General features: G+C 42.4%; 1 protein-coding gene across 8 annotated transcripts in view; it reads right to left on the bottom strand.

Moving 5' to 3' along the window:
* Positions 1-26,982, bottom strand: part of SMCHD1 (structural maintenance of chromosomes flexible hinge domain containing 1) — a 140,008-nt gene that overhangs the window by 63,594 nt on the left and 49,432 nt on the right. For all 8 annotated transcript variants that reach the window (XR_014790144.1, XR_014790145.1, XM_084849781.1 and 5 more), the window contains exons 14-22: positions 20,041-20,154; positions 13,625-13,731; positions 12,643-12,725; positions 12,009-12,122; positions 5,727-5,804; positions 5,523-5,642; positions 2,095-2,239; positions 1,249-1,345; positions 405-477 (exon numbers count right to left, since the gene is read on the bottom strand). Coding sequence is in view for 6 of the 8 variants with exons in the window: in XM_084849781.1 (XP_084705907.1) it covers positions 405-477; positions 1,249-1,345; positions 2,095-2,239; positions 5,523-5,642; positions 5,727-5,804; positions 12,009-12,122; positions 12,643-12,725; positions 13,625-13,731; positions 20,041-20,154 (931 nt within the window). In the remaining 2 variants the exon portion in view is untranslated. The remainder of the gene's footprint in view (positions 1-404; positions 478-1,248; positions 1,346-2,094; positions 2,240-5,522; positions 5,643-5,726; positions 5,805-12,008; positions 12,123-12,642; positions 12,726-13,624; positions 13,732-20,040; positions 20,155-26,982) is intronic.

The raw sequence follows: 26,982 nt of genomic DNA, 5'->3' as shown, positions 1-26,982 counted from the left end.
TTTCCTTCACTCCGTGGTCTCTCTGACTCTGAGTTCTGCAACAAGAAAACTGTTAGCTAGGAAAACAATAACCTTGTTTTGTTTTTGCCCTGAATACAAATCAAAGTTCACTGTCACCTTAAGGATACAACCCTAAGCATCTTTAGACAGAAAAAAGTCCTACAACTCCTACAAAAAGTCCTACAAGTCCTGTAAGACTTTTTTCTGTCTAAACATGCATAAGATTGCAGTCTAAGAGCTACTAATTGTTTAAGAAATAAACATGAATGTTTCTGAGCTATACCTATTAGTATAAAAATTAAAAGTCACATAACACCACATTGTATTCTATTATGGTTGAAAAATGTGCACTTTTTTTTTTTTTTAATAAAATGCAGAATTTTTGTTTTAAATATTTCACTTACCTGGGTGAAGTTTAATTTTCAAAACCTGGCATTCTTCTTTCAGACCAGGAAGAGTGATCTTCAGAGAGAAGTTCTATTGAACAAAATATTTTAAAAGATTAATTTTAAATAATGTTAATTTCATTTGCTTAAGGACTTAATTTTTAATTTTTTATTTATATTGCATTTGCCTGAACACCCTCAGCTACTTAACTGTGCCTCCTACCTCTTTCCAAAGGCACAGTTACAGTAATCTTCATCATTAGCAAATGGCACTTGAAGGTCTACTACAATCCAAAGCGTCTATTGAACTGAGTAGGTACACAACTGACTCTAAAATTGTTTAAATATAATTATTATGAAACAGTGGGCAGTGTCTAACAGGGCGCTGTGCCTCTGTCGATTGTGTTCTGCAGGTGAGACTTACCTCTTGCACAATGGAAACTTAGCACTTAAACGCTCGTTTCTGGAATGGGGCAGGTCAGCGAAGCCTGCACAAGGGAGCTCCACTGACCTGCTCCAATCCAGAAACGATTGCCACTAATTTCAGGGCTTCCTTTAGGAAGTGTTACATCTCCGTTGTGCAAGAACCGGGTCCCGCTTGTGAAATAGAATTGGCAGGAGGTGCCACTTGCACAATGGCCCTGTTGGATACTGCCCAATAAGGCTATAATCTTATACACGCTTACCTGTAAGTCTTACTGAACTCAGTGAGACTATCTTCTGAGTAGACGTGTACAGGATTACACTGTAAGTCTGCTATAACAACTATGAACTTTATACCAAGATTACATATATACAAACACATATTTATATAACAGAACAATAAATATATTATTGCCATACTGGAAGTCATTCAACCTACCTTGCCCTGGTAACTGTTCACAAGGCCTTTAGCAGTTATGCCCTTAATTGCACAATTTGGTCCTCTATCTATTTCTTCATACTGTAATGTTAAACCACTACAAAATTAAAATTAAAATCAATTTAGGAAGTGACCATCTGTAAACCACAACTGAAAGATACACAAAATGCTTCATAAGGGCTTAAAGATTAAGGGCTTCATAAGGACATTAAAGTTTAAGCCTTAAATGAAACACTGGATTTATTCATGATGGTTCTTTCTGGTCATCTAGAGACTGACTTCCTGTGATGATGTGTGACTATCCTGTTTGCTGCAGATTTTAACAGAGTAGTTAGAGAGGAATGGGATTGCCAGGGATCAGCCAACTGGAAGAGAAGAGGGAGGTCTGCTATCTCAGCGGAGGCAAAACTGAAAAACTGACCCACTCCTCCCCGCAGTGCAATTTCCATTAGCCTCCAGAAGTCCTGCCTTTGAAGCAGATGAGAGGAGTCACCCATCATCACATGCTATCATCCTCCCATGTCCAAGAAACAGTGTTTACAAGTCAGACAATTTAAGAACTCTATTCACTCTGTGAGGCTAAAAACCATCAGCTATGACCCAGATAGCAAATGTCCTGCTCTTCTCCAATTAGTACCATATAACCACCAAACTGTGGGAGAATTTAAGAGAGAATTTCCTAGTTTTGTGGCAACACAGGGGGCAGATCACCAGTTTATGAAGTTAAAAGCTCCCAGCTGTGTCTGTGTCACCTTTAGTGCATTATGGACTCACTGGATTGGGGTCAGTACAGCAAACAGAATTCTCTTTTCAAAAAGCATTATAAAAATAATCAGGATGAATTACCTAGCCTCAAGGATTGGTACAATATCATCTGTCAGTTGAGTAGCATGACCAAATTCATCCTGGACTTCTAGAGGAATATTGAATGGATACCCAACCCGAAATGGAGGATCCAAAAGACCTATTGAAAACTTGTGAGGCTTGCCCTCTGAGGTAGAGAAAAAAAAGGTTCACATCTTTAACGAGCATATCATTTTTTCAATGAAATTGTTTAGAGGTTTTGATTTTAGTCAGTATTCCTTCATCTCCTTTCAGCAATGGATCTTCTTATTTGTGAAATGAAATTAAATTCTCAATTTGCACAAGATCAAATGTTATATTTTGTTTCCATGCATAAGTGAGGAGTATTTCTTGATGGCTGGGTCAGGAAATACTTTCACTCTTCTGCTTCATTCACATAAAATATTTCAAGTAATGATAAAAGGAAAAAGATTGATTGCTATGTCAAAAACACTCTTAGGGATCAAAACTTATATTGAATGAGCTGGTGTGGTCCAGCAAACTGAAAACTAGAATTGGATCTGGGAGAGTTTGCAGTCCCATTACTGCCATGGAGACACTGAGGCCCAGTGCAGACCTAATGAGGCTGAGCTATTAGTCACAGTTAAGGGATCTGGTATAGGCCACATGAATGTGCACTCCCTTCAGCACTGTATCTTTTATATACGGTTTGTTTTTGCAATCACAATCACAGACATTATATCTGCTTTGAATTAATTATGATTAACCCAACCGAAGGGCTTTTCTAATGCTTTTGCTGGGATAGCAGTGTTGTGTGTCCAACCCACTAGTCCTTATGCTGGGTTACGGTTGGTCATTGTTAACCTGAAGGACTGGTTGCTTATTTGTAACTGTAATTCTTCAAGTGGTCACCTGTGCAGTCATACATATGGGATCTACAACTGCACAGAGCTCTGTCGGAACTTTCTAGAGCTCAGGCTTTTAGGCTGGAAGACCAACAGCCCCCGTCCCCTGTGCATGCCTAGGGTGGCACTCCCACCTTTGTCGTTGGTTTCTCTGAAGATGCCAAAGTGACAGCTCCAGATAGAGAGAAACTGTGAAAACATACTACAATACCTGTTGTGGGGTAGGAGGGTAGGCTGTGTGAACGCACAGATGACTCCTCAAAGAACTACAGTCACAGGTAAGCAACCTGTCCTCCTTCGTGATCTCTGTGCATCATACATATGGGTAATTAGCAAGCTGACTTACCAAAAGAGGGGGAAACATGTGGTCAAATCAATATAAAAGCCAGCACTGCCCATCTGGAAGGAGACAACTTTTTGTGCATGAACATCGGGGCAGTAATATTTAATGAACATTGTGGGATGTGACCAGGTAACAGTTTTATGTAAGTTCTGAAGTCCTGAAAAGGCAGCTGAGGAAGCGAGTTTGAAATGCAAAGCACAAAGCCCACAGCAGAGTAGTTCTTGTGACCAATTGCATCCAACTTGCAACCTTCCTAATGGTTGGTGCTGAATGAGGCTTCAATTATGCTTTGTTATGGCCAGACTATACCATGATGGATGTTGGAGTACAGTGTTGAAAAAGAAAAGTACAGCCCTCCAGTTGAACTCAGTACAGATTCTCCATCCCCTTAGATGTTGGAGGAGGGGTTCTTCCAGGATTCTCTGGCAGCCCTGAGGAAGGAGGGGACAACTCATAAGGCTGAAGGACCGGTGGTTTTAGACTGAATAAAGTTCATTACTGGGTCTTTGACTAGTGTATCAGATCACTGGATCTCTAAACACATGGGTGCTTTCATGCAGAATAACTGCTATGAATGTGTGATCTTCTGTACCCAGGGGAATCGTTCTGGGGCTGAGGTGGATATGGCTTGAAATACCACAGCCTTTCTCTGTAGCAGCTTGGCCGAGAGTCCCTTCTCTGAGAGGACCTTCTGTTCCAGGAGCGTGATGGTGAGCGAGAATACCTATCCATGTGGGGTTCTCTCCAGGATGAACCACATACTTTTATGTCTGAATAAAAATGGTCGGAGCCCCGGAATAATACAAGTTGAGTGAGCCCCTCCTAGACTCCAGGTGGTGGCAGCACTGGGAGGAGATGGCACAGAACATTGCATTGGTAGTTCTGACCATGAAATGGGCGGCAGTGAGAGTCCCTTATCTTGCCTTCAGATGTCGAGCCCAGCAGACAGGCATCGTCCAAAGCCACTGAGGACTCATGTGGCAGTTTCCCTACCATCAGAATGGGTGAGAGGAGCAGTGGTGGTGGCTGTGGCGGTTCCTGTTGGGGTTCAAAAGTATCTGCTTGAGGAACTGGAGACTGCGTAGGTGTAGGAAGGTATAAATCACTTTCTGTTGCTTTCAATTTCTTTTTTCTTCAGTCTGGTGAGGGGCCTTTAGACTTAGTCACTTTTGCAATGGCCTGGCCAGATGTTGGTGGAGGGTTGCGTTTGGCTTGACCTGCTGCGAGAGCTGACCATGGGTTAGGAATCATCAACTGGGACGGGCCCGAATGGGTTCGTGCCAAAGTTGACGAGGTTGTAAGGGCCATCATGAGAGATGGCTTTGAACAAACTGAGAATGGACAGGACTCTGACTGCTTCACTGAATCTGTTGCCTGTAGGGCATGCTGCCAAAGTACCACTCGAAGGCAACCAGAGAGATTTTGTTGTGTTTGCTTGGTAAAACCTTGGCAAGGTGTGCACGATTCTACCACATGAGCCTCACCCAGACAGAAAAGGCAGAGATTATGTACATCAGTCAGTGGTCATTTAATGAAAGAAAAGAAAGAAACTAACTTAAGCTCAGTTTGCTGCTTTACTGTATTGTGGAGAAAACTCTCAGCAATGCTACTGATGCTGTTGCAGTCAAAGAGAAGCTATGGGGAAAGGTGGGAGCGCTGCCCCAAGCAGGCATGCGGGGGAGGGGGGCGGTCTTTTCACCAAAAAGTCACAGCTCTAGAAAGTTCCAACAGAACTCTGTGTAGGCGCAGAACCCATATGTGAGATGCAAAGACACCATGAAGACAAATAGCGGAATATAGAGAAGGGCTTCAGCAGATTAATACATTACTTTCCTAATCTAATTAAACTTTAATTTGCCATGACATTCGAACTGGCAAATTATGGTTTGGAGGGCTTGCTTAAACCATAATTTCTCTTTCAGATAGTACAGCAAACTATAGTTTGATCAGACCAGTATTATATTAAGCTTTGCACACAAGGAGGATGAGGGAGCACTCAGATTTGTAGCCCATTCCTGACCCTCCAAACCATAGTTTGGAGGACCACTTGAATGTAGCCTGAATGTTTCAGCTCATTTATATTTTATTAACACTTTCACAAATGCTTTCAACATATAATCCAGTTTTAATAAGCAAAACAATCTTTTAATGAATCTATGACGGCTACATTGTGTATGCAAAGAACAGGCACTGAGTGCTTAGAGCACAACAAATGACCTTACCTATTATATTAAATTTAAATGTTTTAGATGGAAGAGATCTTCCTGCATAAGTATCTGCATTGCTTTCATTCAACACCACTTGAAGTTTCAGAGTGTATGTCCCAAGTTTATTCATATTTTCTGCATAAAATCAGATACAAAGTTTAAAATGAAATAATCACAATATTGATCAATTGTAGGATACATTTAAGGCAAAACACTCACCCATTTTTTTGAACCAGTAAGGCCATTTACCCCCATGCTGACTGATATGAGAAATGATTTCCTTATTTCCACTAGGTGCTTAAAAAAGTTAAGAAAAAAAAAGATTATAATAAAAATGGAGACAGAATCTCTCTAAACACATTATAATTCAGGTAAATAATATAGCAGACTGATTTACGACACATTGTTTTCTTAAGGACAGTGCAGTAATTTAACGGATTTAAAATATTCAGCGTTGCCTTGTTAAACAGATCATCATCGTTAGGGACCATCATTAGTAAACATTTAAAAGTGACAATTTTCAACAGAGTATAGGAAAGAGTATCATTGTGCAGAGAATTCCACAATCAGTAGGCAGAATAAATTAGACCAATAGTTAGAATTATGTGGTTTGTTTTGGATTATTTTCTGCAGATTATTTTCTGCAGAATTTACTTTTTAACTTTGTATTTACCATAAACTTACAAGGTATACAAACAATAAGCCATCCATTAGATAACATCAATGACTATATATTTACTTTATCTATCTATATTTCTATATACAGGAATCATCCTGTATATAGAAATATAGATAAATTATCTGTCCCTTTCCAGATATATTGAACTACCACTCCCATCATGATTATGCTAGCTAGGGGATGATGAGAGTTGTAGTCCAACACATCTGGAGGACACGAAGTTGGGGAAGGCTACCCTTAATAGTTTGGAACAAGGTTACCTGTAGGGCTGTCTGCACTCATATGAATCTGCATGGGCAGTAAGATCTGCCTTAGAGAACCTACTTGTAGAGCCACCTGCAAGATCAATTTGGTGGGCACTAGAGAGAGCCCTTTCAGTAGGGGTCCCCAGGCTCTGGAATTCTCTGCCCACTGAGGTGTGGTTGGCATCGACCCTACAAACTCTTAAAGAAGTTTTAAAAACACGTCTTTTTCAGGTTTTCCTTGAATCCACTATACATTTCATTTTTCCCCGCCTGTATTTTTAAATAATTGTATACTGTGAAGTAATTTGTATTTTTAGATAGGTTTTTTCCTGTTGTAAATTTGTTTGTAGGATTATTTGTCTTTATATTTTTTATCTTGTATTTTAAATTTTGACTATGTGAGCTGCCTTGACAGGACTATGTCCTAAAAGGTGGCATACAAATGAACATATAAATATATAAATAAATATACAGTAATAATATTTTATAACTTCAATTCACAATTTATAGATCTTATAAACCCATTTTTATCTTTTTTATGAGAGGAATGAAAAAGCATTATATGCACTGAGATTTATATATGTAATTTTTTTTGACACATATAAGAAAGCAATCTCAAAGTTTATTGTACTGGCCAAAGGCCACGGCAAAGGAAAAGAATATACAGAAATACAAACATTTCAACATTATGAAATAATACAGATGAATTATGAGGTACCATGGGCAAACTCGGCTTTAACGTAACACTCCGAATCACCAAGACAGTTTATAGCAATTTTGTTTAATTCTATATTTCTGATCTTTTGGGGGGCCAAGGCAAAGAGACCCACTTTATGCGTCACTCAAAAGAAAGTGAACCCTTTCTGCAAGGGCATTCCTAAATCCATACGTTTGCAAGGGTTCCAAGAATCTCTCTGTCTCTTGGATCCCTATACAGGGGGCAGGACTCAATGAAAGAAGTCTACAATCTCTCAAAATTTTCTTTTCTCTGACTTTCTTCATGTAAATGAACAAATTCTGTGAGTTTTGCCAATACTGCTGGATGCAAGGTCTCGTTAAACCACTCTTTTTCTGTGGGTACATTGGGTGAATTCCATTTAGTGGCAATTAACATTTTTGCTCCCGTTATTGCAAAATTTAATTTCTCCCTTTGCAGATAGGTGAAGATGAATCGAGAATAATAAAACAATGTGGGCATGATCCAAGCAAATTCAACATTTATAGTATAAAGACCCATTGATATCAACGGGGAAAAACATTGACTTAAATCACTACCACTGAAAATCAAAATGATTAAAAATGTGGGCACTTGGCATGAAATATTCACTAGTTCACTATTTTTGGCTGGCCTTAGTAGCCAAGTAAATAAATAGTGGTTGTCAGGATCCTGCCCTCCTCTTCTCCCTGATCTGGTGCTGTGCCTCCACACAAGGTCAGGAACAATCTCCTGCTGCCCCCTCCATTCCAACTTTGGAATTGGAGCAGGGTGGAGAGGATCATCCTTACAGTTGTGCTGGGCTTCCAGAGTCGAATAATATTATGGGGATGATCTCCATCTCCCTCTCCAGCTCCAAATAAAGAGCTGGGGAAGAAAGGAGGGAATAACTTCGGTACTGGTATTAAAAGGTTCTCCACTTTTTCTTGTTTATTTCGTCAGTCACTTCCGACTCTTCGTGACTTCATGGACCAGCCCACACCACAGCTTCCTGTTGGCCGTCGCCACCCCCAGCTCCCCCAAGGTCGAGTCCATCACCTCCAGAAGATCATCCATCCATCTTGCCCTTGGTCGGCCCCTCTTCCTTTGGCCTTCCACTTTCCCTAGCATCAGCATCTTCTCCAGGGTATCCTGTCTTCTCATGATGTGGCCAAAGTACTTCGGTTTTGCCTTTAAGATCATTCCCTCAAAGTGAGCAGTCTGGCTTTATTTCCTGGAGTATGGACTGGTTCCATCTTCTTGCAGTCCAAGGCACTCTCAGAATTTTCCTCCAGCACCACAGTTCAAAAGCATCTATCTTCCTTCGCTCAGCCTTCCTAATGGTCCAGCTCTTGCAGCCATAGGTTACTACGGGGAATACCATTGCTTTAACTATGCGGACCTTTGTTGTCAGTGAGATGTCTCTGCTCTTCACTATTTTATCAAGATTTGTCATTGCTGGCCTCCCAAGAAGTAAACGTCTTCTGATTTCCTGGCTGCAGTCAGCGTCTGCAATAATCTTCGCGCCTAGAAAGACAAAGTCTGTCACTGCCTCCACGTTTTCTCCCTCTATTTGCCAGTTATCAATCAAGCCGGTTGCCATAATCTTGGTTTTTTTGAGGTTTAACTGCAACCCAGCTTTTGCACTTTCTTCTTTCACCTTTGTCATGAGGTTCCTCAGCTGCTCCTCGCTTTCAGCCATCAAAGTCGTATCATCTGCATATCGGAGATTGTTAATGTCTTCCAGCGATTTTAACTCCAGCCTTGTCTTCATCAAGCCCAGCACGTCGCATGATGTGTTCTGCGTACAGGTTGAATAGGTAGGGTGAGAGTATACAACCCTGCCGTACTCCTTTCCCAATCTTAAACCAGTCCATTGTTCCATGGTCTGTTCTTACCGTTGCTACTTGGTCGTTCCTCAGATTCCTCAGGAGGCAGACAAGATGACTTGGTATCCCCAGCCCACCAAGAACTTGCTACAATTTGTTATGATCCACACAGTCAAAGGCTTTAGAATAGTCAATGAAACAGCAATAGATGTTTTTCTGAAACTCCCTGGCTTTCTCCATTATCCAGCGGATATTGGCATTTGGTCTCTAGTTCCCCTGACTTTTCTAAACCCAGCTTGTACATCTGGCAATTCTCGTTCCATGAATTGCTGGAGTCTACCTTGCAAGATCTTGAGCATTACCTTACTGGCATGTGAAATAAGTGCCACTGTTCGATAGCCTGAACATTCTTTGGTGTACTTTTTTGGTATGGGATATAAGCTGATTTCATACTTTTTTGGTATGGGGATATAAGTTGATTTTTTCCAATCTGTTGGCCATTCTTGTGTTTTCCAAATTTGCTGGCATATGGCATGCATCACCTTGACAGCATCATCTTGCAAGATTTTAAACAGTTCAGCTGGGATACCGTCATCTCCTGCTGCCTTGTTATTAGCAATGCTTCTTAAGGTCCATTCAACCTCCCTCTTCAGGATGTCTGGCTCTAGCTCACTGACCACACCGTCAAATCTACCCCCAATATTATTATCCTTCCTATCCAGATCTTCCGTATATTCTTGCCACCTTTTCTTGATCTCTTCTGCTTCTGTTAGGTCCTTGCCATCTTGGTTTTTGATCATACCCATTTTTGCCTGGAATTTACCTCCGATGTTTCTAATTTTCTGGAAGAGGTCTCTTGTCCTTCCTATTCTATTCTCTTCTTCTACTTCCGTGCATTGCTTGTTTAAAAATAATTCCTTCTCTCTTCTGGCTAACCTCTGGAATTTTGCATTTAATTGGGCATATCTCCCCCTATCACTGTTGCCTTTTGCTTTCCTTCTTTCTTGGGCTGCTTCCAGTGTCTCAGCAGACAGCCATCTTGCCTTCTTGGTTTTCTTTTTCTTTGGGACTTTTTTTGTTGCCGCCTCCTGAACAATGTTGCGAACTTCTGTCCATAGTTCTTCCGGGACCCTATCTACTAAATCTAGTCCCTTAAATCTATTCTTCACCTCCACTGCATATTCATGAGGAATATTCGTGAGCTCATATCTAACTGATCTGTGGGTCTTCCCTATTCTCTTTAGTCTGATTCTAAATTGTGCAGTAAGAACTTCGTGATCTGAACTACAATCAGCTCCAGGTCTTGTATTTACCAACTGCATAGATGTCTGCCACCTTTGGCTACAAAGGATGTAGTCAATCTCATTTCGGTGTCGACCGTCTGGTGAAGTCCATGTATAAAGTCGTCTCTTAGCTTGTTGGAAGAGAGTGTTTGTTATGCACAGTGAGTTGTCTTGGCAAAATTCTATCAGCCTATGTCCTGCTTCATTTTGATCTCCCAGACCATGCTTGCCTGTAATTCCAGGTGTCATTTGACTACCCACCTTAGCATTCCAGTCTCCTGTAATGAAAATAACATCTTTGTTTGGCGTACTATCCAGTAGGTGCTGCAGATCCTCACAGAACTGATCTACTTCTGCTTCTTCAGCATCTGTGGTTGGGGCGTATATTTGGATCACTGTGATGTTAAATGGCTTACCCTGAATTCAAATTGAGATCATTCTGTCATTTTTTGGATTGTATCCAAGCACTGCTTTAGCCACTTTATTATTAATTATGAAGGCTACTCCATTTCTTCTGTGGTCCTCTTGTCCACAGTAGTAGATCTGGTGGCCATTTGATGTGAAGTGGCCCATTCCAGTCCATTTCAGTTTACTGACACCCAAAATGTCTATATTGAATCTTGACATCTCCCCAATAACCACATCCAATTTGCCCTGGCTCATAGATCAAGTGGAATTATGAATCCCTGGGGAAACACCAATGCTCCCTTGCTACTGGATGCTTCACTAGACCCCTTATAATTCTATACAGATTAGCAAAAAAACACCCCTTGGAGAAACTGGTCTTGCAAATCTGTGTTTTTCAGCTACAGAACTTCCAGAATGAACAACAGTTTATTACTTGGACTCAGCCAACCATTTTCTTCAATGAAAATGACTGTGTGACTGTGCAATCACTCAATGGTGCCAGGTTCTACAGGGCTCACCCTGGGAAATTAGACTTTCACTGTGCCAGTAGGATAGCAGATCAGATGGTGTGGGGTCTGTGGAACTGCAGGCACTTCAGAAGTGGGAAAAGTCCACTTAGCAAGAAAGTCAGGTAACGGAACAAGCAGCCATATCCTACCTCCTCCTTAAGAGTTTCCAGGGCCTGCTATTGTTTAAGTGTGAGCAATTCACCATTTAGGGAAGCTAGACCTATCCCCTAGCTTATCTGCCTTTCTCCAGTCTCCACCCCACTGCTCCTCAGTTTGGCTTGCTCTTCTTTGCCTCAGTCCTTTCTTCACAGAATGCTCTGTTGATTTCGATATTTTGCCTGTTCATGGCGTTTGCTACAAATTGTTCAATCCATTGTTGGTTGAGTTCTCTGCCACTGCTAGAGTTGGTTCTTCCCCAGAAAATGGAGGCTGAGGACTTGACAAGCAATTGATATTTCACAGAAATGGTTGACGTCAAAAGGACCAATAAACCAAGGACCAAGTACAGGATCTAAAATTCCAGTTTGCTGAAGCCATGATAGCAGCAGAATCTCTTCTGTTTTGGGCGTTTCACACAAACCAGTTCCATGGGATTCCCACATCTATTGCCAAAGTCACAATATCTGGACTTATTATGGGCAGTACTCAATCTGCCCATAATAATATAATCAAAGGATTATATACATTTATATACCCTCAAGAGAGTAATGTATTAAAAGAAGAACTTAAATTTAAATGTTTAGGACATACGATTTATTGTGCTGTCATAATGGCTAGAACTGGAGTATCCAATTTCAGTGCACTTTAATAATAAAATGTTTAAATAATATAGAGGAAAAAAATTATATTCTTACAATGCGAAATAATCTTAAGTTCCACAAGCAATTTCTTTGATCCTCCATGACTTGAACCAGGAAGCTTTTGCATAGCCTCCCCCTTTTTATTCAGTATTTCAATTCTTAGTGCTCCTGTGAAAAAGCAAAGTGAGCAAAATGTATTTAAAACATCTAATATTTGGTACATTTCAAAATCCAAAGCTCAGTAGCCAATCAATCAATATGCATAGTGCTACTCAGACATTATTTACACCACTTACCTGAACACATGAGCAAAGCATCACTGAGTAGCTCCATCCCAAATGTCATGCACATCACATAGCTCCTTCCCCTGATGTCTGTGAGTACAGCGCAAACGTCTGCAGAGGGGGCCCTCATGCCTACAGCTGTACATCTGAAGGCCTCCATGCAACCCAGAACCCTGTGCTACTGGGGTTCTGAGTTGTGCGGAGAACTCTGTGCCCAAAACCATATTCGCTCCCTCGCTGCAGACATTCACAATGTATCATTTCTGACATCATTTCTGATGTATGCAACATCAGTGGCAAAGCTACTCAGCTGGCTCCACCCTTCACTCATGTGTTTGGGTAAGTGGTACAAATAATACTTGAATAGGGCTTTAAAATAAACTATATCTGGAATAAACACATACCTATAGTAGCTCCTGCAAGCTTGGTTTCATTTGGTAACAATTCATCTCCTTCAGGCCATGTTACTGCCAACGTTTCAGGAAGTCTAATAAAAGAATAAGTTGTGATTGTTTACATTTCCTAGGGGTACAAACGTTGATCAATTAAATCAGTTATAGTCATTCATTATATCCATTTTGATCAAGGAAAAATGCATCCCTGATGAATCAGGTAAGATTTTTTTCCTTATTTACTCACCCAGACATTAAAATCTTCACCCAAGCTCCCCTTCCAGGTGCCCCCACCAAATGAGGTGAGATAGAGGGCCTTTTCAGTGGCGGCACCCCATTTGTGGAATGCCCTCCCAGAGAGGCTCACCTGGCACCTACGTTATGATCTTTTTGGCACCAGGTGAAGACCTTTTCATTCCTCCATGCTTTTCAAGAACTGTTTTTTAGTGCTTTCAGTATTTTATTCTGCTGCTGGTTTTAATTTGGTTTTATGTGCCAGAATGGTTTTATTCTTTGTTGCTGGTTATCTTGGTTTTATTCTGCACTGTTTTTATTCTTTGTTTTAATGTTTGTATTTTATGTTTTTAATGTTTTGTATACTACCCAGAGAACTTCAGTTATTGGTCAGCTTATTAATAATTTTAATTATTGTTTTTTAAAGTTAATTCACACAACAGGAAAAACTATTTCTAAGACGGTGTTGCTGCAACAAATACCTGATACAACAACTGAAAAAATGAAGGATTTTTTTCCTTCAAAACTATTGTTTAATTCATATGTAAATATATGCACAATTAATCCATTAATTGATTGATTAGTGAATTAAAACTCATACATTAAATTTACTATGACTTCTTTAATTGGGTGAGAATCTAATATTTTCCTTTCCTTTTGAAGTAAAGGAAACAGAATTTCTTTAAAAATTAATAGCCTGCAGATTTCTGAATTAACAATTAATTAACAATTAATTTTTCATTGACCCATATAAACTTACCTGGCCATTTCCTCCTCAATGTATTTTTTCACTGCTGTGTCAGACACTGAACGATCAAGTTTGCATATTGGAATAATCTTTGATTCTGCATACAGTTCCTGAGGTTCCTAAAAAAATAAACTGTTAATATTTGCCTTTTAACAAGGAAGCAAGGAAACATGGAATTACATTGTGTGTGGCGTGAGTGTGTATACACGCATATACACAATCTGTACATCAAGATAATTAAGTCAAACATAAATATAATGAAACATGGCAAACAAAGCAAATTTATCTAGCTTCGAAGCAAACTATCTCTCCTAATTAACAGGGTTCTTGAGATGTACATTGTGGCAATGTATATAACATAATTTCTAATTGGTTCACACTCTACTATTAATTAACTTTCTGACTTCTACATTTATATAATTTAAATCAGGGCTACAGAGTTTAATAAGTCAATTAATCAGTTAGAATAATCAATTAAAAACTCTTCCATTAATTAAAAAGGTATCCCCTATTAACTGGACAGCACATTTCTTAAAACAGTGTTAGTTTTATTACAGTTATAAAGATTTCAGATGGCAGGGGCCATCTTAAAAGAGGTATTTCTTCTTTTCTCTCAAATAGTAGGAGAAAAGATGTTTGGTGGGCTGGTGGGAGCCTCACTCTGCTGGGAAACAGGGCGCATAAGGTTGACTCTCCTCACACACCCTGAAACAGAAGAAAAACAGTGATCTTCCCTGCACTGGGATAACTGGGATGGGGCAATGTTAAAGCTCCCTGCCGCTGCCCCCCAATCAGAATCCCCGGATCCTGATCAGAATCACTAGCCTGGAGGAGGAGTGGCTTTAATTTCTCTCCTCTCCAGAAATCCTTATCTAGATTGTTGTTTCCAAGCTGCTGTTTCCCTATTTCCTCCAATGTTTCCATGCTATAAATTATGATTGCAACCTGATTTAAAAAAATGGATTACTGAGCAATGTGACACCTCAATTAAAATATTCACGAGAAAGGAAAAGTTCCTCTTTCAAATGTAAGATAATTCAACAAATAAAGCTATCATACATTATTAGAAGGAAAAGGTACCTTTAAATATTTTTGATTTCATCAGAACTACTAACCCCTTTTAGTTGAAATCTGTGCCTTATGCAGACATTCTAATCTCATATGTCTGGGTGATTAATATTGCACTGGCTCACACCACCCCATATTTGCAGGTTGCATTTCATCCATGTACAGCAGGGACAGGGAACATTTTTCAACCCAAGGACAGGGTTCAATTTTGGGGAAACTCTCAAGGGCCGCAGTCCAGTGGTGGCCCAGGCTGAAGTCAAAGGGGGTGACACCAAAGGCAAAAGGGGCTGGGCCCCAAACACAAAAACTACAAGCACATTTAAGCTTAAAGCTTTTACTGCCAGTAACTAAGCCTTAGGTGAAGCATTTCAACCTTTTTGAATGGGGAAATGCTGCACAAAAACTGGGAAACCACTGAAATAACAGTGACTGAGGGAAAGGTGATGGGGCCAGGGGAAGGGTTGTGTGGCTATCCAGGGAACCCCGGAGAGCCAAATTTCAGCCCCAGGCCAGAGGTTCCCCACCCGTTATCTAGGTCAGTAGAGCTGAGACATGGGGCCTTATCTGTACCCCACAAAATCTGCTTGGATCATGGAGACAGGTCCTGCGTACATTGGGCTCTATGTATATATGTCACTATGCTAACCTGAAATCCAAATTATCAGGAGGGTGGGCTGCTTGAGCCTTAACCCATACCATTTGCAGGATTTGAACATCTGCATAGTTCTTGTAACAACGTTTATCACTGTTGTTGACGATCCAGATTTTTAAAAATATATTGACATCAACAATGCACAGTTCAAATCAGTTTCAGTTGCATATCGTTACTTCTGGTTAGAAAGACAGCCATGGTGTTTTCATAGAATCATAGAATAGTAGGGCTGGAAGGGGCCTACAAGGCCATCGAGTCCAACCCCCTGCTCAATGCAGGAATCCAAGTCACAGCATCCCTGACAGATGGCTGTCCAGCCTCGTCTTGAAGGCCTCCAGTGTGGGAGAGCCCATCACCTCCCTAGGTAATTGGTTCCATTGTCGTATTGCTCTAACAGTCAGGACGTTTTCCCTAATGTTCAGCCGGAATCTGGCTTCCTGTCACTTGAGCCCATTATTCCATGTCCTGCACTCTGGGATGATCAAGAAGAGATCCTGGCCTTCTTCTCTGTGACAACCTTTCAAGAAGAGTGCTATCATATCTCCCCTCAGTCTTCTCTTCTCAAGGCTAAACATGCCCATTTCTTTCAGTCTCTCTTCATAGGGCTTTGTTTCCAGTCCCCTGATCATCTTTGTTGCCCTCCTCTGAATCCTCTCCAGTTTGTCTGCATCCTTCTTCAAGTGTGGTGCCCAGAACTGGACACAGTACTCCAGATGAGGCCTAACCAGTGCTGAGTAGAGGGGAACTAGTACTTCCCAGGATTTGGAAGCTATGCTTCTATTAATGCAACCCAAAAGAGCATTGGCCTTTTTTGCAGCCACATCACATTGTTGGCTCATATTCAGCTTGTGATCGACAACAATTCCAAGATCTTCCTCGCTTGTAGTGTTGTTGAGCCACATATCCCCCATCTTGTAACTGCGCATTTGGTTTCTTTTTCCTAGGTGCAAAACTTGGCATTTATCCCTATTAAATGTCATTCTGTTGTTTTCTGCCCAGCGCTCCAGTCTATCCAGATCACTTTGAATTTTGTTTCTGTCTTCCAAAGTATTAGCTATCCCACCCAATTTGGTGTCATCTGCAAATTTGATCAGCATTCCCTGCACCTCCTCCTCCAAGTTATTAATAAAAATGTTGAAGAGCACTGGGCCCAGGACTGAGCCCTGCGGTACCCCACTTGTTACCTCTCCCCAGTTTGAGAAGGTCCCATTGAGAAGCACTCTTTGAGTCCGATTCTGTAGCCAACTGTGGATCCATTGGATCGTTGTTTCATCTAGCCCACTTTCAGCTAGTTTGCTCATCAGGATATCATGGGGCACTTTGTCGAAAGCTTTGCTGAAGTCGACGTATATGTCTACAGCATTCCCACGGTCTACAAGGGAGGTGACTTGATCAAAAAATGAGATCAGATTTGTCTGGCAGGACTTGTTTTTGACAAATCCATGTTGGCTTCGAGTAATCACGGCATTGTTTTCAAGGTGCTTCCAGATGGATTGCTTTATCATCTGCTCCAGAATTTTCCCTGGGATTGATGTCAGACTGACTGGTCTATAGTTCCCAGGTTCCTCCTTTTTACCCTTTTTGAAGATAGGGACAACGTTAGCCCTCCTCCAGTCATCTGGCACTTCCCTCGTCCTCCATGATTTCTCTTTATTACTCCATGAGTTCCTTTATTACTCTAGGATGCAGTTTATCTGGCCCTGGAGATTTGAACTCATTCAAAGTAATTAGGTGTTCCTTGACCATATGCCTATCAATCTCAAGCTGCAATCCTGCCCCTTCAGCCTGTACTTCGCCTTTGCCAGGGGGGTCATAGACCCTCTTTTGGGAGAAGACTGAGCCAAAGTAGGAATTGAGAACCTCTGCCTTTTCTTTGTCATCTGTTATCGTTTTGCCATCCTTATTTAATAGCTGAACAACCATTTCTTTCCTCTGCCTTTTACTATGCATGTAGCTGAAGAAAGCCTTTGTTGTTTTTAGCATCCCTCGCTAACCTCAGCTCGTTCTCAGCTTTAGCCTTCCTGCCACCATCCCTGTAATTCTGTGCTACCTGCCTGAACTCTTCCTTTGTTACTTGGCCTTCTTTCCACTTCCTGTATGTGTCCTTTTTTGTTTTCAAGTCAGGTTTCAGCTTTTTGTGAAGCCACATTGGCTTCTTCTGTTGTCTTCCACCTTTTCTTCTTGTTGGAATTGTTTGTGATTGTGCCTTGAGAATTTCCTTTTTTAAAAGCTCCCACCCATCTTGGACTCCTTTTCTCGTTAGCGTCGCTTGCCATGGGACCTTACTGATCATTGTTCTGAGTTTATTAAAATCAGCTTTCCTAAAATCCAGGGTACGCGTTTGACTACACTCGGCTTTTGCTTCCTTTAGAACCAAGAACTCAAGTGCAACATGTTCGCTTTCCCCCAGAGTTCCTGTAACTGCTGCTTTATCCACTAAGTCATCTCTGTTGGTTAGGATCAAGTCAAGGATAGCCGATCCTCTAGTTCCTTCCTCTACTTTCTGTAGGAGGAAGTTATCTGCCACACAAGTCAGGAATTTCCTGGAGGGGCCATGTTTTGCAGAATTTGTCTCCCAAAAAATATCGGGGAAATTGAAGTCCCCCATTACTACTACATCATGCTTCCTTAAAACATTGGCTATTTGCTTTTCAAAAGTTTCATCCTCGTCTTCTCCTTGGTTGGGTGGCCGGTAGTAGACTCCGACCACCAGGTTCCTTTTATTCTTTGCTCCATTTATTTTGATCCAGATGCTCTCGATGGGGCTACCAAGCTCAACCTCCTGTATTTCTGTGCAGAGATACGTATTTTTCACATACAGTGCAACCCCACCTCCCTTTCTGTTCCTCCTGTTCTTTTTGTACAAGTTATATCCTTCAATTGCTGTATTCCAGTCATGAGAGTCATCCCACCAAGTCTCAGTTATACCTATCAAGTCATAATTTCCCTCCTCTATTAAGAGTTCAAGTTCTGTTTGTTTCCCATACTCTGGGCATTAGTATATAGACATCGAAGACCATGTGCTTCATAGTCTGGGTTTCTTCCTACATGTGTCTGAAGACTATTATTGGGCGCTATCAGAGCTGTTCTCTCCGTTGCAGTGCATGCGCCTATGTCCATTGTTACCCCCAACATTACATCTCCCTTCCTCGTAGGATTCAGTTTAAAGCCCTCCTGATGAAGTTCTTCATGCTGTGGCCAAACACATTCTTCCCAGCCTTTGTGAGGTGCAACCCGTCCCTTGCCAGCAGCCCATCTTCCAGGAAGTATAGCCTGTGGTCCCAGAATCCAAATCTCTCTCGTCGGCACCACCTTCGTAGCCATTCACCCGGAGTATTTTTCGTTCCCTTTCTATCCCTTTCTAACTACTGGAAGGATGGATGAGAAAACTATCTGGGCCCCAAAGTTCTTGAGTTTCCTTCCCAGAGCTTCAAAGTCTGATGTTATTTCTTCATAGCTCTGCTTGGCGGAGAACATCCATTTGTTCCCACATGGATGAGAAGAAAGGGATACCTGTCAGTGGGCTTTATGAGTGCAGGCAACCTTTCAGTCACGTCTCTAATTCGTCCTCCCGGGAGACAACATACCTGGCGAGTCCACGGGTCTTCGTGACATACTTGGGTCTTGATCCCACGCAGCAAGGAGTCTCCCACTACTACCACTCTTCTCTTCTTCTTGTTGTAGGCTTGGGTTTCATCGCCTCTGTTTGACTGACCTTCAGCCTCTTGCTCCCTCTCATGTAGGTTCCCCTGTGATTCTTCCTCTGCAGGCTGTCCTCCAGTCTCATCCGCAAGTACCTGGAATCGGTTCCACAGTTCCACTGCTTCCACTGATGCAGAGTGGCATCTAGTTCTTCTTCTCCTGTCACCCTTTTCCAAGGAGTATCATCTACTCCATTTTTCTTCACCTCAGCATTTCCCACTGCCTCATCTTGCTGTTGCTCTTCAAGCTTCTGGTCTTCCCTCTGCTGCTGTAGTTCCCCCATTCTGTCCAAGAACTCTTCGTGTTTTCTTATTCCCCGGAGGGTCGACAGTCGCCGCTCCAGTCCACTTACTTTTTCTTCCAGCAGCGTGATCAACTTGCACTTGTTGCAGGTGTAGGCCATGTTGTTCTCAGGCAAGAAAACAAACATGGCACACACCTTGCAGGTCACCACCACTGGAGAGTCCTGTCCTTCCATTGCCTCTTTTCCCTTTTTGTGTCTAGCTTTGTGACTGTGCTAGACTAGCCTGTGCCTGCTCCTCTACTCAGTAGAGGTTAAAAGCAGAGTCCCACTTGTGTGTTGTGAAAGTGTGTGTTACAAGACAAATAAATGGAAAAAAGTTAGTTAAAAATAAAATAAAAAATGAAAAAAAAATGTTAGGGGCCTCCCCCTTGACCTCCCCTGCCGAACTCCCCTGGCCAACTCCTGTTTGCTCCCCTTGTCCGCTCGCTCTGAAGCTTCCCGCCCACTCAGCTGCTGGGAGTACTCAGGCCACACACCCCCAATTCAGTTGGAGCTCTCAGAAGCACCTGGTGAGCTCACAGCCAATCAGAAGGATAAAGGGCAGCCCCCTGGGCTTCCTGCAGCCCTTAAAGACCCATTTACAGAACGACCCATTTACATTTCATCCTTAAAGACCCATTTACAGAAATGATTATACCTAATCTAAATAGATCTGAATCTGATTATATCAATGGATCAATTTAAAACAAACTATTCACTTACCAAAGCTATCTGAACATCTCCTCCAGTAGCATACACATCTCCATCATGATCTCCATATAGAAAAAATTTTCTTATACTTCCATGGAATATTGGGACTGTTTTAATTGTTTTTACCTAAAACATAAACAGGTGTTCAGCATTTATTTTTTAATCCATTTTACAGATTTAATGTAATTCTAAAAAGAATATGTGCTAACACTATTCAACTTACACAAATATCCAACAAAATGTTTATACTGTTCCGATATAAAGACTCATCAATATATTTCTATTTACTGTATCTCTTCAGTAGCCCCACATAGTGTTTGATAAAAGCATCTCCTGAATACGAACAGAATTTGGCTCTCCAAAAGTCTTCACTAGGCAATAATCCACTGCATGGTTAAATATTAGGCTTATGTTCTAAAAGGAGTCTCTTTTTATTTGTTCACTTACCTTGCATACTGAGAAAAAATCGTAGTATGGGAGGCTCCACATGTAACGGAAGGATAGCATGGGTAGGTTTGCATGTCACACTAAGCCATCCTGCTAATAAGGGACCATGGGTTGGTTGTTAGGTGAACAACAAACAGTACTCCCAACAAACGACTGGGCTTGTTGTGGCCTGATCACCCCCATGTTCCCCCTCAGTCCTCCCACCAACATCGGCACATATCCAAGGTGCCTTTGCAGCAGAATTCCGTGTTGCCTTGGTCCCTCCATCAGCACCCTTTCTGCAGTTGTTCTGCTGGGGTTGCCAGCTATGGAGGGAAACTCCCCCCATCCCACATCATATCATGAAACAGAATGAATTTTCAGAGCCCTAATGAACGCAGGAACATGTTCGCAGTTTAAAAACAAAAAACACTTTTTCAGGAAATTTTGCTGTTGCCAAAGGGTTTGTTGTTTATTCGGTCAGTCGCTTCCGATTCTTCATGACTTCATGGACCAGCCCACGCCAGAGCTTCCTGTCAGCTGTCACCACCCCCAGCTCCCCCAAGGTCGAGTCCGTCACCTCCAGAATATCATCCATCTATCTTGCCCTTGGTTGGCCCCTCTTCCTTTGGTTGTTTGACTACCCACCTTATACTGACATCCTGTCAAGACTGATTTTGAGCGCAGGGAGATAGTTAGCAGCTCAGATTCAGAAGAGGAACAGCTAGAACTGGGGGATGCATTTTGGGTAGGTGTGCTTCTCAGGTTACTAACTACCAGATGGCCAGGCCTGAAGCCCACCCCCTTGCCCTCCTCTGTGAGAAGCCGGGAGGAGGAGGAGGAGAGTGGGGGCTGTGACCTAAGAGATGCTAGACTACGGTGCAGAGCTAAGAGGGAAATGTCAGGGGCGGAGCTCAGACGGTCGAACCAGTTAGCGATGTGTCAGAGGCGATGTACGGAAGCATCACTGGAAAGGCGGGACATCCCTCCCTAAGTTGGTCTTAGCCAGCAAGCCTCACTTCAAACTGTAGGCAAGGTTGGTGTTCCCATTTGAATCCCCTGGAGGCATTCCTTTGTAGCCTGAGAGTCCACGAGGATTTGCCTCTCTGATGAACCTGTTGATAATAAATTAAAAGCCTGAGACTGAAGCCGTTTTATCTGTGTGTGTGAGTGCATCAGGAAAGAGGGAGCCCAAGGAAAACGTGACACATCCGTCTTTTGTCAATGGCTTAGTCAATTTCATCCTCCATTTCGTTGCTTCACTTTACACTGAAGTAAGAACACCCACTGGCAAAGCACCTTCCCTCCAGCTGCTTTTGGCTCCCTCCTCCCCTTCCTGCTTGTCGCTTCCCTCCGTGGCTAGCTGTCAGATATACATATCGTTACAGAGCAGTGTGATCAGCAAACATATGCAAATGTCATGGCAAAGCAGTAACATAGAGGATAAAATTGTGCAGATTTCAAGCAGAGCATTCAAACAGTGGTGAAGAGTTCATAAGTGGTGGTTCAACTATTAAATAAGGATGGCAAAATAACAGAAGGCAAAGAAAACGCAGAAGTGCTCGATTCCTTCTTCGGCTCAGGTCTTCTCCTGAAAGAGGGTCTATGACCCCCCCCCCCTGGCAAAAGCAAAGTACAGGTTGAAGGGGCAGGATTGCAGCTTGAGATTGATAGGCATACGGCCAAGGAACACTTAATGACTTTGAATGAGTTCAAATCCCCAGGGCCAGAGGAACTGTATTCTAAAGTAATAAAGGAACTGACAGAAGAACTCTCAGAACCACTGTCTATTATCTTTGAGAAATCATGGAGGACGGGTGAAGTGCCAGATGACGGGAGGAGGGCTAATGTTGTCCCTATCTTCAAAAAGGAAGAACCTGGGAACTACAAACCAGTCAGTCTGACATCAATCCCGGGGAAAATTCTGGAGCAGATGATAAAGCAATCCATCTGGAAGCACCTTGAAAACAATGCAGTGATTACTCCAAGACAACATGGATTTGTCAAGAACAAATCCTGCCAGATGAATCTGATCTCATTTTTTGATCAGGTAACCTCCCTTGTGGACCGTGGGAATGCTGTAGACATCATATATCTCGACTTCAGCAAAGCTTTCAACCAAGTGCCCCATGATATCCTGATGAGCAAACTAGCTCAAAGTGGGCTAGATGAAACAACGATCAGGTGGACCCACAGCTGGCTACAGACTCAGAGACTGCTTATCAATGGGATCTTCTCAAACTGGGGAGACGTAACGAGCGGGGTACTGCAGGGCTCAATCCTGAGCCCAGTGCTCTTCAACATTTTTATTAATGACTTGGAGGAGGAGGTGGAGGGAATGCTGATCAAATTTGCAGATGACACAAAATTGGGCGGGATACTAATACCCTGGAAGACAGAAACAAAATTCAAAGTGATCTTGATAGGCTTGAGTGCTGGGAAGAAAACAACAGAATGAAATTTAACAGGGATAAATGCCAAGTTTTGACCTAGGAAAAAGAAACCAAATGCACAGTTACAAGATGGGGGATACTCGGATCAACAATACTACATGCAAGAAGGATCTTGGAATTGTTGTCAATCACAAGCTGAATATGAGCCAACAATGTGATGTGGCTGCAAAAAAAGGCCAATGCTATTTTGGGTTGCATTAATAGAAGCATAGCTTCCAAATCCTGGGAAGTACTAGTTCCCCTCTACTCAGCACTGGTTAGGCCTCATCTGGAGTACTGTATCCAGTTCTGGGCACCACACTTTAAGAAGGATGCAGACAAACTGAAGAGGCAGACAAACTGTTATAATGGCACAGAACGTTTATGAAAGAAAGCTGTTTGCAGTCCAGTTTCTTTGATGGAAGAAAAGTTGTTGCTCTGGCTCAGATTAATAATTTATCCAAAGACCTGAAGCCACAGACAAGGGAGCTGGGACACTCTGTAGGGGAGGTGAGCTGTCTCTTAACACCTGCCAGGCCTTCACCCTGCATAGCTTCCTGCTGTGTATGTGTGTGTATGGGGGGGTGAGGGCTGTGGTCTTGCTACTGGAAGAACCTGGCATAGCTGGTAAGAGGAGAAAATTTCCCCTAGATTGAGGAGCCAGCTGTGCTTGACTTTTATTTGTCAGGCCAGAAGCAAGGTGGCTACACCCCATGGTGGCAATGCCCAAGGGCAAGACACCAAAGAGGATCACCCCTGTGGGTGGATAGAATGCAAGGGCAAGGGCCATGCCTCTGACACCTTGGCCAATTTGGTTGTTTTAGAGTCTTTGGTGGGGGATTGGTCACCTTCCTAGGGCCTGATTTTGTTCCCTTTGTCATGGTCAGATCACCTCCTGTTGAGGTTTAGACAGATGGCAGCATTTTCTCTCTGCAAGGGTGAGGAACCTATTAAGATTGTCTGCCCCCAAAGGCTAATGGATCTGGATGGTCTCAGGGGAGGGGGGGTTCCAGTTGATATAGCTGATGCTCCTGTTGAAATCCTTGTCTGTCTGTGGAATGCAAAAATGACCAGGGCAGTTGACATGATTGTTCCTGAGCATCCTCTCTGCAGTAGAGCTTGTAAGGCTCCATGATATACCCTGGAGCTGAAAGCGATGAAACAGCTTGTGTTCTGATGGAGGAACACTTTGAGCAGATGTAGTCAAACACTGGTGAGTGCCTATGTTCAGGTATATTCAGAGCCCTGCTGTGATATGTTTGGAAGGCACTTCCAGGATAAAATCTCTTGCATCTCCCAGGACTTAGACTCCAGTGTTATAGCAGGTGAATCAGCTGAGGCATCCAGAGTGCAGTCTTGTCCAGTTTCGTTGGATAACTTTCAGTTGGTACAGCTTGAGGACATTGACAAGGTGCTTGGACGGGTTTGAGCAAATGTTCCCTTTCCTGGACAAGGCCCTTGAGCAGGTGGTTGCCAACCAGCTCCAGGTGCTTGGAAGGCTGGCTCCAGAAGGTAGTGCTTGGGGAATATTGCTCAACCCTGTGGATTCTCCAACATGGAATTTCTCAGGGGTCAGTTTTATCCCCCATGCTATTTAACATCTACATGAAACAGTTGAGTGGGGTCATCCAGAGTTTTGGACAGGACTGAGATACTGTTACTGAATGGTTCTTCTGACTGGATAGATGGTATTCATCCTGTTCTGGATGGGATTGCAGCTTGGGGGTTCTCCTAGAGCCATCTCTGCCACTTGAAGCTCAAGTGCCCTCTGTGCCACGGAGTGCCTTCTACCAGCTTCAGCTAGTGACCCAGCTACACCCCTATCTGGAGAGGAATAACTTGGGCTTTCATAGTCTATGCTCTGGTAACCTCCAAGTTAGATTACTGCAATGCGCTCTATGTGGGGCTGCCTTTGAAGACTCTTCAGAAACTGCAGCTTGTGCAAAATGCGGCAACCAGATTAATAACAGGAACCAGACGTTCTGAGCATATAGCACCAATTCTGGCCTGCTTGCACTGGCTCCCTGTATGTTTCCAAGCCCAATTCAATTCAATTGCTGGTTTTAGCCTATAAAGGCAGTCCTGAACCATGTAAGCAATACCTGACAGAGTGCCTCTTCCGACCAGAATCTACCTAGATACTATGTTCAACATCTGAGGAAGGCTTGGAGAGTGGCAACAAGAGGGAGGACCTTCTTGGTGGTGGCTCCCCAATAATGGAAAGCTTTCCCCACTGAAGTCTGCCCAGTGCCAATACTGTCACTTTTCCAGCGTTAGATTAAGACTGTCCTATTTTCCCAGGCATACGATAGCATATGATGTAGCATTTATGTCAGTTGTTTTTATCAGCTCCAGTATCTTACTGTAACTGTCTTAGCCGTTTAAATTTTTTTTAAAAATTGCATGTTAAAATTGTATATTATATTTTTATTATCTTGTATTTATAGCCTGTAATTTTTGTGAACCACCCAGAGAGCTTTGACTATTGGACAGTATAGAAATTATTATTATTATTATTATTATTATTATTATTATTATTATTATTATTATTATTATTATTCACCAGAGGTACAGAACTATTTTATGGTGGAAGTCCAAACTGCCCCCCACCAGGCCTTCCATGTCACTCAGGTTTCCACCCATTTTGCTTTTCTCTGTGCTGAGAGAGGCATGAAGTTTCTCTTAGGGAACTTGGGCAAGTAAGTCACCTCCTTCTGGCAGCGAGGGGCACACAGTGGAAGACTTCCCTGTTGCCTACATCCCTGCTTGTAATCTCTGATCTCATATCAGAGATAACAGCAGTGATTCCTCCTAAGTGACCAAGCCCCACCTCATGGAGGAACCCAAGGAGGCTCTTTTTAAAATATTATTTGCAAATATAACAGAAACAAAAAGGAAAGGGGGGGGGGAACAGCAGCTGAAGAGGAAAAAAGGACATGACATAAAAGCATATTCATTCACAGTAATTGTTCACAACTCCATTAAGAAAAAAAAGGATTCAACACTTTTATTTCAAATGTAGACATTAAATTGGAATGTCTAGAATATCAAGATAACAAAGCAGTTTTTTAATGGTTTGGCTGAACCTTTGCAGAATTCTCTCAGTTCAAGATTGCCCTGGAGCTTTCTTCTCAGTACATTTTTGGTACTGAAGTTCCAGATTTAATAGTTGAATTTATCAGGGCCAGTAACAAGAAGTGATAATGAACAGATGTCCTATAGAGTCTTTTTACTTGCCTCAAATCAGCCCCATGTTATCCCAACTTAACAGCTGAGTTTTCCACTTGTAAAAGGAATACACTGTAGCAAATAGCATTCAGGTAGTGTGAGCACCTATCGCCACCTTAGGTGATGCAAAACCAAAATAAAAAAACCTTACCGGCTTGCCAAAATGCTTGACACATGATTACATGTATAATTCACATTATTTTCATGACCACTTTAATACAATCCTAATTTAGATATTCATAGTATATAAGAATTTGTAACACTGGGAATTTGCTGGTATTAGGCATGGGGCCCGCGGGCTGTGTAACGCCTGCAGGGGTTCCCCACACAGCCCACTGAGCTTCTTCTCTAGCCCCTGCTGTTCTCCTTTCACCTGCCACAGTGCTGCGAGAGAGGAAAGGGATCATCTCTGGTCTACTGTAGATCAGAGATAAGCCCTTTACGCAGCCACAGTGCTGACAGAGGCTCCCTTCTTAGCACTAGGGAAGGAAAAAGGCTTATCTCCAATTTGCAGCAGATCTGTGAAAAGCCCTTTCTTCTGCTCCAGTGCTGAGAGATGGGAAAGAGCTTATTTCTGATCTGCAGCAGAGATAAGGCTCCTTCTCTCAGTGGAACAGCAAGGCAACAACTTCTCTCGATTCAGCAGAACACCAGAGGTAAAAGGTCAAAAGATCTCTCAGTGCTGGGCAGGCCCATCCTATCAGCTGAGGTGAGGCAATGAAGGGTGTGTATATATATGTGAGAATAGTACGTGGGTGTGTTTTTGTATGTGAAAATGGGGTAGGGGCTTCACCCAAATTGGGCAGTCGCCCCATCCAGGCATGTGGCCCCCAACATCCTGGCCCAGGGCGAATTAATCCCTTGGGGT

Source organism: Heloderma suspectum, chromosome 4 (genome assembly GCF_057233095.1).
Source record: "Heloderma suspectum isolate Gila_16-S chromosome 4, 16-S_ref, whole genome shotgun sequence".
NCBI lineage: Eukaryota > Metazoa > Chordata > Lepidosauria > Squamata > Helodermatidae > Heloderma > Heloderma suspectum.
The sequence above is the reverse complement of the archived record's forward strand: the minus strand, read 5'-3'. Positions and strand labels throughout refer to the sequence as shown.